This window comes from Dermochelys coriacea, chromosome 3, assembly GCF_009764565.3.
Source record: "Dermochelys coriacea isolate rDerCor1 chromosome 3, rDerCor1.pri.v4, whole genome shotgun sequence".
Lineage (NCBI taxonomy): Eukaryota > Metazoa > Chordata > Testudines > Dermochelyidae > Dermochelys > Dermochelys coriacea.
The window spans coordinates 194,212,651-194,228,686 of record NC_050070.1 but is presented as its reverse complement, the minus strand read 5'-3'; the positions used below and the strand labels follow the sequence as shown (position 1 = coordinate 194,228,686).

Below are 16,036 nucleotides of genomic sequence, written 5' to 3'. Positions count from 1 at the left end.
ATATAAATGTGCTGAAAGCTATATTACATCTAAATGTTTGTTTGAAAATTTGATTGCCTATATAATGGTGGTACTTACTTAGGCATCCAAGTGTGGTTTGTTGTTGATGTGTCTGGCCCCTGACTGAAAACCATTCAAGACAGGGTCTTGGAGACTGTTTCCTTTGGTACTGGGGTTCTCCAGTTCCCCCGCCAATCCTCTTTAGGTGGCTATAAATATGACCCGTTTTCTCTTACTGGGAGGGTAGGAAAAAGACCTCCACTGAGATCATTGCCAGTGCCTTTCCGTGTATCATTCAGCATTAGATTCTCATTTAGGCACTGATCTTGCAAAGACTTAAGGAGATATTTAACTTTACGTATTCTGGGTGGAATCCACCAGGCTCCATTTAACTGATGAGAATGGCTACTGACTGCCATAGGTTCAGGATTTCACTCTACCAACAGTTCCACTGACTTCACTGTAACTGCTCAGTGTGCAATTTCTGCCTCCCTTAGTCACAGTAAGCACCTCGCTGAAATCCAAAGAACTACACGGTGTTAGTAAGAGCAATAGGGTTTGGCCCATAAAGATTCATCAAAATCCATTTGAAGTCATTGGGAGTTTTCCCATTGACTTCATCAGGAAATGGATTGGTTCTTTAGAGAGGGCTCCAAAGAGTCCAGGCATGTCCCCAGCCCAGAGGAATAAGATCCCATAAACCCTTCTAAAGTCTAAGCCTTTCATACAATTAATGTTCTTAATAAATCATATGGATCAATACATTGTGGTCTATTGAACAAACACATCTGCTGCTAATTTAAGGATGGAACTAGAAATGTGGGGAGGAAGAGAACCAAAGGTTTCCTCTACCCCTTGTTTTGTCTCAGTAGGTCTAGGTAGGAATATTAGTACTCTGTAAAAGCATGTCCATTTTACATTTAAATTCATTAATATTATCCACTAGAGTCCTTTGATAATTAGGATAAACAATTAACTAGAGCACTTTTTCCTTTTAAGAGTTGTAAATTTATCTCTCTCCTAGTAAATGTAAGTTACAAAATTAACCAGCCCTGATCAAAAACTGCACACAGTTCTGCACCCTGAATCCATCAGAGATTTTACACCATAAATTTGTGTAGATAAATTCTCTAATCAAAAAGCAGAATTGATTAGTTAAGTTTACAGTTTAAACTTGACTGTATTATTCATATATGCAATATTACTAAACTTAAACCCTTTTAACTAGGGTGACCAGATAGCAACTGTGAAAACAGGACAGGGGTGGGGGGTAATAGGTGCCTATATAAGAAAAAGTCCCAAAAAATGGGACTGTCCCTATAAAAATGGGACATCTACTTTTAACCGAAGAAAACTCATTAGCTAGGGTATAAAGAATGCAATTTATGAGAGAATATAGTGATAAAGGTAAAAATACTGGAGAATGAACTATCAGAGATGTAAAAGCTGAATTGTAGGTGAATAAGAGAGAACATTTAAATAGCTTGCCCTGTATTGGAATGTGAACAGTTTCATGAAAACCAGCTTTAGTACAGGTAAATTGCATTTGAATTTCAACTTCAGATCTGTATACTACCTATTTGGCAGATGTTGAATTGATAATGCCTCTGTGTTAAAGAATTCTGATTGTTTCTTGTGCTTCCTTCACAGCTTATGAAAATGCAAGTAGACCTACCTAATGAATATTAATAAGAATGGTATCTGGATAACCTATAAGCTCCTAGATCTTTGGAACTTGAATGGAGTAGTCAGAGAATTGCTGTGGCATTTGGCTCCTTGAAATTTACATACTTTTTCAGAATAAACTTCCATAATGTTTTTATATTATCATTTAATAGCTGATTTTTGGCAACAAGAGTTGCTTTTCTCTCTCCATCCACAGTAAGAAATATTTATATATTAAATATTTCTTACTGTGGTTAGAATGTAGTGAGACATTTTAAAAGAAGGGACAAAAAGCTTAAGTGAAAAAAGAAACTGGTTCACCTTCATTAAGGTCCGGACCCCTTTAATTTATTTACAGCCACGTGACAGCTGTATCAACAGCAATGATAAAAGCATGTGATGGTTTTTCATTTTTGTTTGGTTTGTTAGACAGAGAAACACACATGTATAAAGCAGCTGTGGTGGTTAGCAATAATGAGAATGATACTGATGAATTCTGGTATCTGTTTCTTTAGAGTAAATTCCATGCAAATGTATTAGATGCACTTTTACTTAATTAACATTTCCATAGATTTTTTTTAAGGCCAGAAGAGACCATTAGATCATCTAGTCTGACTTCAAACACCAAAATATTATTGTGTGAGGCAATATTGTCAAGTGGTTAGAGCAGGGGAATTGAGAGTCTAGGTCCCCAGTCCTGTAGTCAGATACACATGGGCCCAGACAGAGGTTCTGTTTAAGTCAATGAAGCATCACACAGGTGCAAAATTCCACTTGCACAAATCAGGGACTTATGTTCTATTCGAGGCTTTGCCTTTGACTTACTATGTGACCTCAGGAAAGATTCTCAGTGTCTCTGTGCCTCAGTTTATTTCTGTGTAAAATACATGGTGTTGCCAGCTCTTGTGATGTTTTCCCCAAGTCTCACGATATTTGCTGTTTTTCCTAAAGCCACAGTTCCTGAAGTCAGGTGATTACATGAGAATTTCATTTCTCATTAAAAGGAAAAATAAGTTCTTAGAAAAGATCAAAAATGTGAATCCTAAAAGCTCAAAATCATGAAGGTAAATAAAAAGAATCTGAAGTCTATTATTTTTAGAGTGTTCTCATGATCTGGGGGGCCTGATTCATGTTCTTTTTGAATGGTTGGAGTGGATAGAGTAATAGTCCTTGCTGAGAAGTGTTGTTTATGAGGATTGATTAATTGTTTGAAAAGCACAAGGCAAAAGATGAATTTGTATAAGTAAAAAATATAATTGTTATTGTGTGGTTCTGTTGAAATTAATTTCAAAACTGAAATATCTCAAATGGAAATCATTTGTACACAGACATTGCTAGAAAATCATAATGGGGGCTGATGTCACATTTATTTTACAATTACAAACAAGAGGCACTTTTTGTTTCTCAAACTGTTTAAAAAATACTTGGAAACAAGCATTCTAAATCCATGTCATGGATTTTGTAAAAAGCATTCCCACCTCCCCCTTAGCATGACAAAAAGGCTTAAAAAAATTAGCCTGATATAAGGGAAAAAGTCATTAAAATGCAGTTCTTTCAATTATATACCATTATTTGTCATCTTTATTGCTTTTCTATAGTTTTCATTGCACCTTTAATGGTATGCCTGGTCAGAAAAGGTGAGATGGAATGTGAACACACTTGGCTGCTGAAGCTGCTGTTAGTGCCTACTAGCTGTGCTTGAATCCCTGTCCCTGTAGATTTTAATGTCCCCACAGACTGCTGGCAGCCTGCTTCCAGCTGTGGCAGGCATGATGCAGTGAATTGCTTTTGAATGTTCTTTACTCAAATAGGCAGTAATTACAAGCTTAAAGAGGTTTAGTGGTCCAGTAAACTACATAATCACCCCTGAATTAGCCTGGGCTCATCAGTTGCAGTCCAGCAAGCTCAAGTCTGCTGTTTGTATGCACTCTTTATCACATAGCAACCTGAGCAGCAGGTGTGGAACAGCAAGAATCCCCCATAAACACAACTGTCTACTGGGGACAATGATCTCTAATGAGATGAGGCTACACCATCACTGTAATTTAAGTGGGAAAATTAACACCAGAGAATGTGTACCAGTTCCAAGAGTCTTTAGTTATATTGGGAACAGTGCAGTTTCTCTAGGTTTTTCTGGATCTTTAAATGCATCTTTCTTTTATGAAGACCACATTGTGATTTTTGTTCATACGTTGTGTGTTCTTTATTCTTTATTATTATTTTTATTTAAAAAGGATATTTTGTGAATATTTAATGGTGGACATTATAATCTGTTCAAGGACTTTTCATGCTAACAAACATTTCAAAATAGCAGCTTTATTTTTCATCTCCTTCCATGGTACTTTTTCTAATGAAAATTTGTAAATGTAAAACCTCTTTATATTGGCATTTTAGATGGTCAGCTGTGTGTGTGCATTTGTAAATCTATTTGTAAAACCCTTTTGGGTGCTATGCAAGAGAAGGCAGATGAGTTTGAGAGAATATTTTGAAACCGTTCAGTTGTTACGCTGTGTACTATGAAGTGTTATCTCTTTAAGACATTTGTGCTACTTTCCGAGCGGGGGGGGAACTCCTAGGTAAGGGAACTTGTTGAATAGAACATACCCCCTTAGTGTTCTTTCACTATAATCTTGTGACCCGATAAGGTGTGCCTAGGAGCTTGTTATCCACAGTATAAGGAGAGAGGCTTTGAAATACAGAACACAGCAAGACAGAAAGCAGAGAACACAAATAGAGGTTTGGCAAAAGCTTCTTGGGATTACCACCTCTATTGCTATCATTTACCAGAGACTGTGGAATATTTCCAAGCCTACCTGTTATAAAGTCATTTAATGCAGATAAGGACAGTGAATTATTACTAAGAGTAGGCTGCTAGTTAGGAGATATTTACCTGAATTAATCTGCCTCAGACTCACTCTACAAAACAACAGAAGACTTTTATGGAGTTTGGTTCTTCTGTGTACTACTGATTTATATAACATTCACAGAAATATTCTGTTAGAGTTGTGGATTTTTCCTCCTTGACAGGAGCTTTTAACTTGGAAGAAGGTGGGGGCAGACAGCAGATTTTTACGAGCACTGTTCAAAGATGGATTTAACCTTTGTGACTAGCCTTCTGATGTGAAGTTGGACTAATTAAAAAGCTTGCTTTTAAGTATGTGAATTTTAGTTATAATTGGATTGGAAGTTAGGTAATGCCTTTACTCTGTTATTTCAATGTCACTCATGTAATATTTCACTGCTGTTTGTACTACAATATAATTAAGATAATGTCACTTATTTTAAGGATGCACCTTTTCATATTACTTTGTCTTAAGCTATTTATCTTCAAATGCAGTTGGCTTTTGTACAGTATTGATATGTTTTAAAAAAAACACCCTGGACTTCAGAAAGGGAAAGTCCATCACCCCAATATAATATATAGACTAAACTAACAAAATAGCAAGGAATTCTGTAATGAATTAACAAAATATATTGTAATATATATAATCAAACACTGTCCAATCAAGCAGATGCCTACTGTGTACAGAATGTGAAAATACAACCTGAAGAACAGGTTGGCTTTTATTGTATTAGTGCTTCCCGTTCACATTTCTGACATTTTGTACTCACTCAGATTTTTTTTTTTTTATGAAAGTGGATGAAACTGTTTTGAAATAAAGTTGACAATCCCTTTATCCTTTCCCAGGAAAATTAATTTGTAACAGAACATGTTATACAATGCTAATGAAACACTTAACCATGTTTAGCCTTAATAGTCGCATGCAATCTGCATTTAGTGCAGGATTGGAGGTCGAAATGGGGTATGGAGAACAGAAGGTTCTTCTCTATTCCTGCCTCACTCACTGATCTACTCCTCTGCTGACTTTTGGTTCCCCTTTCCCCTTCCCTGCTGGCTCATAAAGAACCACAGGATTTAACTAGGAGTAATGGGGTAAAAGTTAAAGGGAGCATTTACCTCCCTGAGTCTGCACTCATTTGTGCTGGTGTAGAGTGGGGGCTTCTCTGTGAAGTCAATGAAGTTAAACTAGTGTGAGCAAGAATTAGGTTCACACCTCAAAACTGTAAGCTCTATTAGATGGGTTCTAAGAGAAGTGAAGGAAGGTCCATGGCTTGGGATATTTAAACCTGAACTGGACAACATAGTGGGTCATGTGCTGTAGGGACGGAACAATGTTGTAGTTGCAGGGGGATGGATTAGATGATCTATTAGGCTTTTCCATCTCTGGCTCCTATAATATCCTCTGTAGGGGATGAGCTGAACCCCCCCCCATCACACACACCTCTTCCCCCCCCCTCCATGAATGCTTGCATTCCGCATAAATTGTTGCAGGCCACCAGAAAAGTATTGGCAGAGTGTCCCAAGCCATACCATATCTCTCCTTGAATGCTGGCCAGGATATTCACGTTTGTGTATGCCAAAACAGGTTCATAGACAGCTCTTGCAATAAATTACCTACAAAGGGGAAATGAAAAGAGAGAATCATAGAGCAAGGAGGGCATATTTTCTCAGGAAAACACAACTTGTCCACTGAACAGTATAGGTCTGCCCCCATCCCCATTCTTCCCCAGACAAAACTAGGTCTCTTTTTTGATGTTCAGATACTTTATATGGTGTATTTTTCTATTTTTCTTCGAAGGGCCAGATTCTGGATACCTTTACTCATCTTGAATGGTACTTTACTCCTTGAGTGGTTCAATAGGCATCAATAGGACCTTTTGTGGAGTAAATTGTTACTCAGAATCTGTCCCTTAGGAATTCTCTAATGTAGTAGAAACCAAACTGCAGTGTATCACTTTACATTGTAAAATATGGCAAAGGTACCACAGGTTTCAGAGTAGCAGCCGTGTTAGTCTGTATTCGCAAAAAGAAAAGGAGGACTTGTGGCACCTTAGAGACTAACAAATTTATTTGAGCATAAGCTTTCGTGAGCTACAGCTCAGATATTGCATGGTTTTATGCATTTTAAACTTTAAAGAAAGGAAATATGGCTTTTAATTTTGCATTTACAGTTAACTTTTCAATAACTATCAGTGCAGGAATTTAATAATAATGTTGTTAAAATGACATTGAGAAGTGGTTAACTTGTTAAGCTTGTGTGTGTGTGTGTATAATTTTAAAGGATGACTAGGTTTTCTTTGTGTATTTAATATGAATATATCCTTCTATTATGTTTACTCACTACATGTGTTTTATGTATTGAAAAACCAATAAATGAGTTTTAAATAATAAATCAAATAGACAATACATAGAGCTGATTTACAGGGCTAAACTTGTAACTGGTTGTGCGAAAGTTGTAAAAGGTTTTCTTTTGTATCCTTGTGGATGTATTTAGAATAAAGCGATTGCTGTAAAATGTTTAGCTTTTCCTTAGATGTGCAGCTCATTCCCATGTGACAAACCAGATCTAGTTTTCAGCTTCTCAGCTGATTTTCATAGCTGTACACCTCAACTTGGCAACTTCTTAGAGCCACTACTGAATAGGGCTTCTCTACAAACTAATTCACCCACACTGAAAAATGAGCAAACTGTGTTTAAATGCATTCTATTTATTGTCTATCTAAATACACTGTTTGAGAATTAAGAAAGCAGGTTGAAATCTTGTGACTTTACTGATAGTATTCCAAATGCTTTTGGTTACTTTGCTAGTGTAGACACCCTAGTTATTCTTTTGATTCCACCATGTGTGAGGATACAGAACTCAACTACTATAAATTCAAGCTATGTTCTTAGACTACACCATGCACTACTTTTGTAATGCAAATAGCAGGCACAAAGTGTCTCTTTGATAATGTGCAGTCAGGAGACAAAAAAGCATTCACTGAAACAGTAAAACTAATTCATAAAGCTGAAATACAATAAGGAAGCGTTATGGATTTTTTTTAAAATGTATCATAGATCAATTTAATTGTGAACAATGTAAACAATTCACATGTACAACATATAACCTCCTCCCCCCCCACGGTATCAATTTTTTTAATGTGATAAAGTTTTGATTACAAATCAGTTTTATATTTAACTTTAAATCTTGTTTAATTTGTCAATATTATCCAGATCACTTACTACTTCTGTTTTATTAATTGAACAGCTAGGTTTAGACCCGTAATATAGCTGAGCAAGAATCTTTAAAATAAAACTATATATAAATTCAAAAACATTTAATTAGAACATTTTATAGCATAATACAGGAATGTTATGGTTAATATAGTGAAAGTCCATGTGGTAAACTTTTTTTTTTGAGGGGGAGTTTTTTGAGGGGAGTAAGTATCTCTCCATCACATACCAGAGTTTAGCTCAAGGTCATCTTCTATAAATGCATTAAACTTAGCTGTGGAGGAGGAAAAGGACTGGAGGAAAAGGATAAAAGAACTTCAGAAATTGTTCTCCCAACATATTCAACCAAGCAACAGAACATGCTTTGATAAGGGTTATTATATTGGACAGTTGCCATAACTCCTCATATTAGATCAGTTCTTCCTGTGCCTATTCCCATACCTTTTAAAATATAACATATAACATTTTGCTTGAAAATTGCTTCTATCTCTGTGCTTTGTTACAGCTGTTTTGCAGTTTGGGTATAGAGGCAGTTCTGTGTCACAAGAAATTACTAATCTGGGGTTTGAGAAGGGACAGCTTAGCCTTCCATTATCTCAGCAGCAAGCTCTGTACAGGATTATTTTCCATTTTTCTGCAACCATTACAATGTGCTGTTATAGTGGGCAAAGCAATGAGGGAGGGAATGTTATTGATACTTGGTTACCAGGGCAGATAAGATAAAGTGTATCACTGTCCTGGCATCCACATTTGCAGTCAGTAGTGGAAAATTTGATGAAAGGAGTACATTTGGACAAGGAGTATCATTAAGATATGGGTCTGGACACTTTCCATCTGTATTTACTGTAGAGTTTCTCTTTACCCACTGACTGTAGTCAAAGAATAAAGAAGTCTTATTGATTGTTTGGTTAAACAAGTTCTCTGCTGCATTTTAAAAACAAAACAACAACACTTTCTATCCAGAATGCTATTCTCTAAGTACAGTTTTATTAAACTGTTCACAGAGAACATAATGGAAAATTACATTTTTCTCTCTGTCAGTTCATTGCTTTGTTACTGCTAAAATGACTGCTCTGACTTAAATTCTGTAAGTTATTTTTACCTTTTCAAATGTTCCTTAACTGTTTATATTGCCCTGGGCAAATCCCCTAGGGTTAAATTTTCATTTGCATGCAGACTCGGATGGGATTATTAAGCAATCACTTCTGTACTAAGTCATTATTACAAGTAATACCACAAAGCTGCAAAAACACATTAATAGTATCAATCCACATTTCAGTACTAGGTTTATAGTAAGGAACAAGTGATAGGTTTCAGATAGGCCAAATGTTGTGCTGTAACACTGCTGCAACCTATTGAATAGAAAAAAGTAGAATTTGGCTCTGTTATTTTACAGTAATGCCTTAGCCCTTATTTGTTGTAAGCCTGAGTTCTTCTGAATTTCTGTTTCCCTACTAGCTACTATTTTCATAAATTCCAAGACCAGAAGGGACCAATGTGATTATCTTGTTTGACCTTCTGCATAACACAGACCATCAGACTTTCCCAAAATAATTCTTAGAGCATATCTCTTGGAGGCACCCTTTTCCTCTAGCCTCCACAGGAAAGCTAGTCTGCAATCTCCCAATATGCATGTGTTGGATTGATTCTGGGAAGGAGGGTTAGCCTTCCCCTACATAATCACTGTTTTATAGCTTTCATTCATTCCTGAGGTGTTAATGTAGATCAAATGGAAAACACTCCAGAAAGAACATTTCAGCTACTGCACTGCCCTATATAGGGTCCCAATCGTTAATTCTTATTGTAAGATCTAAAGGTAATTTTGTTTGCTCTCCTAATGCGTTGCAGCTCTCCCAGTGGTCCTAGCATTCCTTTCTCAAATTCACATTTTGATCAATTGTTTGCAAATAATTAAGCTTTTAAGAGATAATGGTATGAGGCTAATGTACATAACAAAGTAAAGGTCTCAAGTCACTGTTTATTGAACAGTGGTCCAATTTGCTTTGATATCCCAAAGTGATCTTAGTGTTGGGTATATTTGCCAAGGGGAATCAGAGCTACATTTATAAGTGACTTTTTTTAAGAGTGTCTTTGTCCTTTTTAAACAAAATTAATAAAGGAGCACTCTCATGGAGACTATCTATTACTGATACATATGTGAAAAGTGGATTAAGAGCAATAGTACAGAATGAATTTCCTATTTCTTCATAAAATGGTAGTTCTTAGGGGTTTCCCCTTTATCTCTGTTGCAGTGTGATGTCTGCCATTGCCTGTAGCATATGCCTTACTAGCCTGGTGGGTGGGAATGGAACAAGGCTTTGCAAGTTTTTATAGCAACCTAGCCTGTGGCATGTTGATTAGTTGTCAAGTCATTTTTTTTAAGCCTACAAAGGCACAACTCATAGTATCCACAAATAGCTTATATAATAAGGATGCAGTGTTCAAGATATTTTAAACATATTGAGTCTCAGTATAAAAAGCCTACCACATTGTGAACTTTTGGCTGAGAGGGATTAGCCACATCAAGTCATGGCTTTCATGTGATTATAACAATTATAGATTTTTCATGAAATTCAAAGTTTATGCTACATTAAGCCAATAACTAGACTATGGAAAAAATCAGATGACCTTAAACATACCATGATTTAAGGAATTTTGTTTTGATACACTTAAAGCAATTATTTATACAGTGGCTGTATTATTCAGATGACTAATTTTATCTGGTCTTGTCTATTTGGAAAAAAGTCCAGAACAATTGGAAATTGCTTAATGGAGACAGAGTTCTCAATTCCAAAAGCTAGAGGCTATCTAGTAATTATTGCTTGCTACATAAAATTAGACATCGTTTGTTCAATTACTTAAAATCAGATCACATGCAAGGTGACAAAACAAAATAAGAAAATAAAGCATATCCTTTTATGATAGTAAAGTTAAAATGAGAAGTAAAACTAAAATGAAAGTCTACAAATCTTCACTGTAAGGTTTTGAAGAGAATACTGAGGCTATTTCAAGCTGAATGGGCAGGTTATTCTAATGGACTAAGATCAAATTGATGGACAGAACTAAAATACAGCCGTTTGCTGCTAGTATATAAGTACAAACATGTTTCTGAAAATAAAGCACAAGTGAATTTCAGCAGCAATTACGTTGACTCTAAACTTAAATGACATTGATACTGTGACCATAGATCATAAAAGAACTGAAAGGTGGCTTGCAAACTCAGCAACGAGCGGCTATCAGCACATTTAACAAATAATACAATTCAAAATAGTTTTTATGAATGTTCTTTCAATGGTTGTGTCATATTTATGCCCATAAAAGTATACTTATCATTAATGGAAATGTAGTTCAGATGTAATTAGCAGTATGGAGCTGCACTGGAAGCATTTTCAAAAGGTAAAAATATATTGGTATTGGAAAGTATATAAGATATATTCAGTCTACATGTAATATTCTACCATTGATGGGTAAAAGTCAAGTTAATCATTTTTCTGTGTCATAGGCATATTCTGTTAGTGTTAGTCCATTGCAATGTGCTTTCTGTTCTGTTGGACAAACTGACAAGAGAAAACAAATTGAATTATGAGGGTCCATAGTTAGTAAGATGAGGTAATTCAGTAATGTTAATTAGTATAACATAGCTATTAGATTTCCAGTTATGTGGTTCAGAGTAGTATGTAAAGTGTGTTCAATAGTTATCATAGAAGTAAGATCACTGGATTTTGAGTTATAAATTCCTATATTTTTAAAAAGTTTTCATTTACATCTTTTGTAATATTACATCTAATGGCAGCGCCCAAAGAACAGTGGAATGTTTGTGGAAAAATGGATGCGTGCATAATACAGTAAAGAATGTTGCAAGCGTTAACGTGCTGTTTGGACATGTCAAATCTATTTTATCAAATAATTTTACTGGAATTTTAAAATAACTTTATCATGTAGTGGACCCGAAGTTAGTCCCGAGTACTCTGGCATTTAAATTTCAAGTTAGTGGTACTTTTACCTAAAGTAGAGGGCCAGAATAGATTACCCTAATCAACATTTCTTCCTGCGAATTCCTGTATTTGTGGGTTTGGTTCATTTTCTTTAAGGACAATTAATACTTTAACATCAAGGAAAATGATGCTGGCAAAGTTGTTTCTAAATTCAGACTTGGATGTGGTTTTTGCTTTTAACTTATTAAGTAATTTATATTCACACATAAGTGAATTTTCTGAGAAAGCAATCAAGTTCTCACAAGAAATGTATCTTATGATTTAATTTTAACATTGTCTTCATTTAAGATAGTATGTATTTTCTGTCTCTCATGATTAGTGTAGCACAGCTATGTTAATGTCAGACAAAAATGTGCTGATCATTGACCTTATATTGGCCTATGTTCAAAATCCCAGCATTTGTTCCTGTTTGAGATGCTGATTTTATTTGCAAATTATTTTCAGGCACCAGATAAGATTTGCCTTCATTAAATCAGAATCTAGTGGTGCTTACATATATATTGTGTGCATTTTTTCTTTATTATTTGGTGAAATGCCGAAAAAGCCCTCAGTAACATGACTTTAATAATTCACATGAGACAATTACAAAACTTTGTGATACTGCAACAAATATCTGCACAGAGTATCAAGGTACTGCCAGTATCCTAAGCAGCTATTTCTACACTTCACTAATCTTTATAATTGGCCTGTCTTTTACTGCCATTAATTAAATGATGTAGTAGCCCATTAATAATTACAAAAAGTGACACACCTCAACATTTTCACCTTTTAATAATAGACGTCAGACTTTATTATTAATTAAAAGTGAGTAAAACCATCATTTTAAATATATATATTTATTTTGGTGTCTTTTAGCACCCTTACCCTTCAGAAGAACAGAAAAAACAGTTGGCACAAGACACAGGACTCACTATACTTCAGGTGAACAATTGGTAAGTAATTTTACTGAGTCTTTACTCACAGCCAGTACTCTGACCGCTAGCAACCTGCCTCTAATGATTGGCATTCTGCTGACACGCCCTGCAGTTGCCTGCTTTCTGTGGAAGTTTATTGATGCAAATGTAATGTAGCCTACAGAATGGCTTCAGTTATGAGAACTATAGTTTTAGTACTGTAGAAAATATATAGTATTTACTTTCCCATAGCTCTTTAAATAGTTACATTTTAGTTTATATGCATGTCTGTATTTTCCCTGGATATAATTGTATCTGCATACCCATCGTTTAAGAAATCAATCACTTGAGACCTAGAAAATTTAAGTCAGATGTACATCACTCTGCACATTTTCTTCAGTTTGTATTGATTGAGTCCATCACCATTTATATCAAATTATTATTTTTTACTAACAAATTTATTTTGGGATCTTCTTCAAAAATCTTTGAATTTTTTAAAAAAGAGAGAAAGAAAAGAAAACCCTGAAACAAACTTCAAGGAAAATCTGCCTTTTCCCCACTGAAGTATTACAGGGAAAAAAATATGTGTGTTTAATTTATTAATTTAAAAGTAAGGATAGTTGGGACCCTGGATTTGTTAGAGCAGAGACGGCTTTAAAAAATTAAACCTTTGCTGTTTTGGAAGCAGATGTTAAGTTGCTTATTATTTGTGGCTGGGTTTCTGCATCAGCCAGAAGTATTCCGATTTAAGTACAACAAGACTATTTTTAAAAAGTATGATTTATTACCCTTTGTTACTGCAACAATACTGTTATTGAAATCCAGTTTTCATACAAAAGAGCAGAACAAATGTCACATTTGAAGTGTATCAAAACCTAAAACCCTGTGAAACTAAGTATATCTAATTAATTGTTCTAATATTTTTGAATGGGTATTTATGATGGGAATCCTTATCCTCTTTGAAGTAATACCCAGAAATTGCCAACATAAGTTGCAAGCCTACTGTAGGGAAGGGAGTCAGAAGTGCCAGTTTGCAGACAAAAGTTTTTCTCCCTCCCCCCTTCATTCAATAAGTGTCCGAGATTAATATTACTGAAGCTCTGATTACATGGCCTAATCCATTTTAGTGAATAAATTTTGTCTTGATGTCCATTGCACCTACATTAACAAACCCTTCTTGGTGAGAGAGACTAGGAGCCTATCGGAGAGATTTCAGATATATTAAACCCCATTACAGAAAATGTAATTTCTGTCAATATAATCCCATGTATTCTTCAATTTAGTACTTTAGAGATAACAAGCTACTTACAATATATTTGCCTTTGGAGGATTAATTTACAAAGTGCACTATCTGTGAGACACAGGCAGACTCACATAAGCATAGCTTGTAAGGGTTATCAATTTCTGTGACCTCACAGCAGACCTGGGAGATCAATTTTTTTTTTTTTGCAGCCTTGTAAGACACTGATTAAAGGAAAATACAGAATATCTTATATACTGAAGTGTGCTTCCAGATACTTGCTGTAAAAAGAAAAAATAAATGTTGTCCTAAAAATAATAATATCATAAAGCAAATTTGGATTTCAGTATTACAAATCAGTAGAGGGGAAAGTATCTTTATTTGTTGTAGATTTATTACACCACCCTTTGTCCAATCAATATCTTAATTTGTATTGTTGTCCTTAAATTGAATGATAGGTGGTTTTGTCCATTTTAGGGGCTATGTAGATAACCTGGGCTCCTAATTAATGATAATGGCTGAGTAAAAGATTGTTACATTGGAAAGGCTCTAGATATGTGTAGCTATGTACAGTTGGTACATCAACACATACCATCCCTTACTTCAAATCCTGCTCCTACAGGTGCATTTGCTTTGCTTTCCATCTTTCATATACTAGAAAAAATATTCTGTGAGCATAGCTACTGTATGTATGCCATAGAGATATTGAACCTCTTCTTCCAAGGCTATATATCTGCTTTTGTTAGAAATCTCATGTTGGGTGAACCTTAGAAGGCTGAGCCTGTGAATCAAGGCCATGAACTATGAGGAGAAATATAAAAAGTCAGTCCTTTCAGTGAACAAGGAAAAGTATGAATGGAGGATCTGACTGAAGTATACGATTTCGTATGGACAAGTATGCCAGTTTAGGAAGGCCTAAGAAAAGTTTTAGGAGATGATGACCACAGTATGCTTTTGAACTAACGCTAGTAGATTTTTATCCTGAGTGACATTGTGGTCTCTCTTTGTACCCAGCTTGCCTTCTAACTGAAAAATTCTTTTTTTGGTTTTGTGTCACACATGTCTGTATAAGCTCTCTATGCAAGAAAAAAATAAATGCAGGTCAAAATACTGTCTAACTGAAGTCCCCTGGATGTAGGGCAGTCATACTGCTGGTGCCAGTTTGAGAATTCTCCAGTGGAGTTACAATTAAATTGTGATATTCATTCTGGAGACAATTTCCCCCAAAATATTCAGAACTGGAGAGCTGATGAAGTGCATTTTTTAAATTCTGTGTCCATGTTTGATTTCCCTTTGATTTTTGAAGGGGTAGCAATGCCAAAATACAGTACACAGGCTTTCAAAAAAGGGCAGTTTCTAAAATGGATGTTCTCACTGAAAGTCTGAGAGAGCAGGCCATGCAAAGGACTACCTGTGGGATAAACACCGAACAGCTAATTTGAATGTTGGTGATACATGAAAATGTTTCCCAACGTTTTCATTAATATATTGTTTATAACAAGGTATGCATGAGAACAAATTATTTTGCCTAAATTGTTTGCTGCGGGGAACAACAAACAGATCATTTATGGTTTACTTTGCCTTTCTTCAGCTGGCTTGTAAGTCATTCAGCCACAACTTTCAAAAAAAATTTGCCTTCTTTCTTAGATTCTTCCAAACTTGTTAACACACATGTAGATTTTTGTGTTAATGAAGGAGTCATTGTAAATCACTGTTGCAAAGATTAAATAAAATGCTGAAGGGCAGCCCGGGTGCAGATCAGTCATAAATTATTGGCAGCAACACAGCATGTGGGAATACATGAAATGTGCATGAAAAACATAAACTCATGTCTACTAGTAGGGTAGTTAGTCCAGAGTGGGAACATTGGATTTTCTGGATAGCATTATCACTTTGCCACAAAACAGTCAGTGAAGAAAAGGTTTGTTTTATGCAGTTTGAAAGCATTTGTTCTATATCTTCTGTGATATTTTAAATGCTTTTACAATAAATGCTAGTTGTGTACTTTAATTTTCTGTGCAAACTCTTAATGAAAAGAGGATGATTTTTCACATGCGTTCAGAAACATTGTTATTCCTTCAATTGACGTACACAACTCCACTTGAAGTTAGAGGAGGTTGCATGCATGGATTGAAGGTATGAGAGGTCCCACAAAACTTATCAGTGGCAGGACAGATATCTTAAAAAT

The 16,036-nt window shown here is 35.4% G+C and overlaps 1 protein-coding gene across 4 annotated transcripts in view; it reads left to right on the top strand.

The window, feature by feature from the left end:
* Nucleotides 1–16,036, top strand: part of MEIS1 (Meis homeobox 1) — a 128,050-nt gene that overhangs the window by 89,599 nt on the left and 22,415 nt on the right. For all 4 annotated transcript variants that reach the window (XR_005291709.2, XM_038393759.2, XM_043512008.1 and 1 more), the window contains exon 9: nucleotides 12,571–12,647. Coding sequence is in view for 3 of the 4 variants with exons in the window: in XM_038393759.2 (XP_038249687.1) it covers nucleotides 12,571–12,647 (77 nt within the window). In the remaining variant the exon portion in view is untranslated. The remainder of the gene's footprint in view (nucleotides 1–12,570; nucleotides 12,648–16,036) is intronic.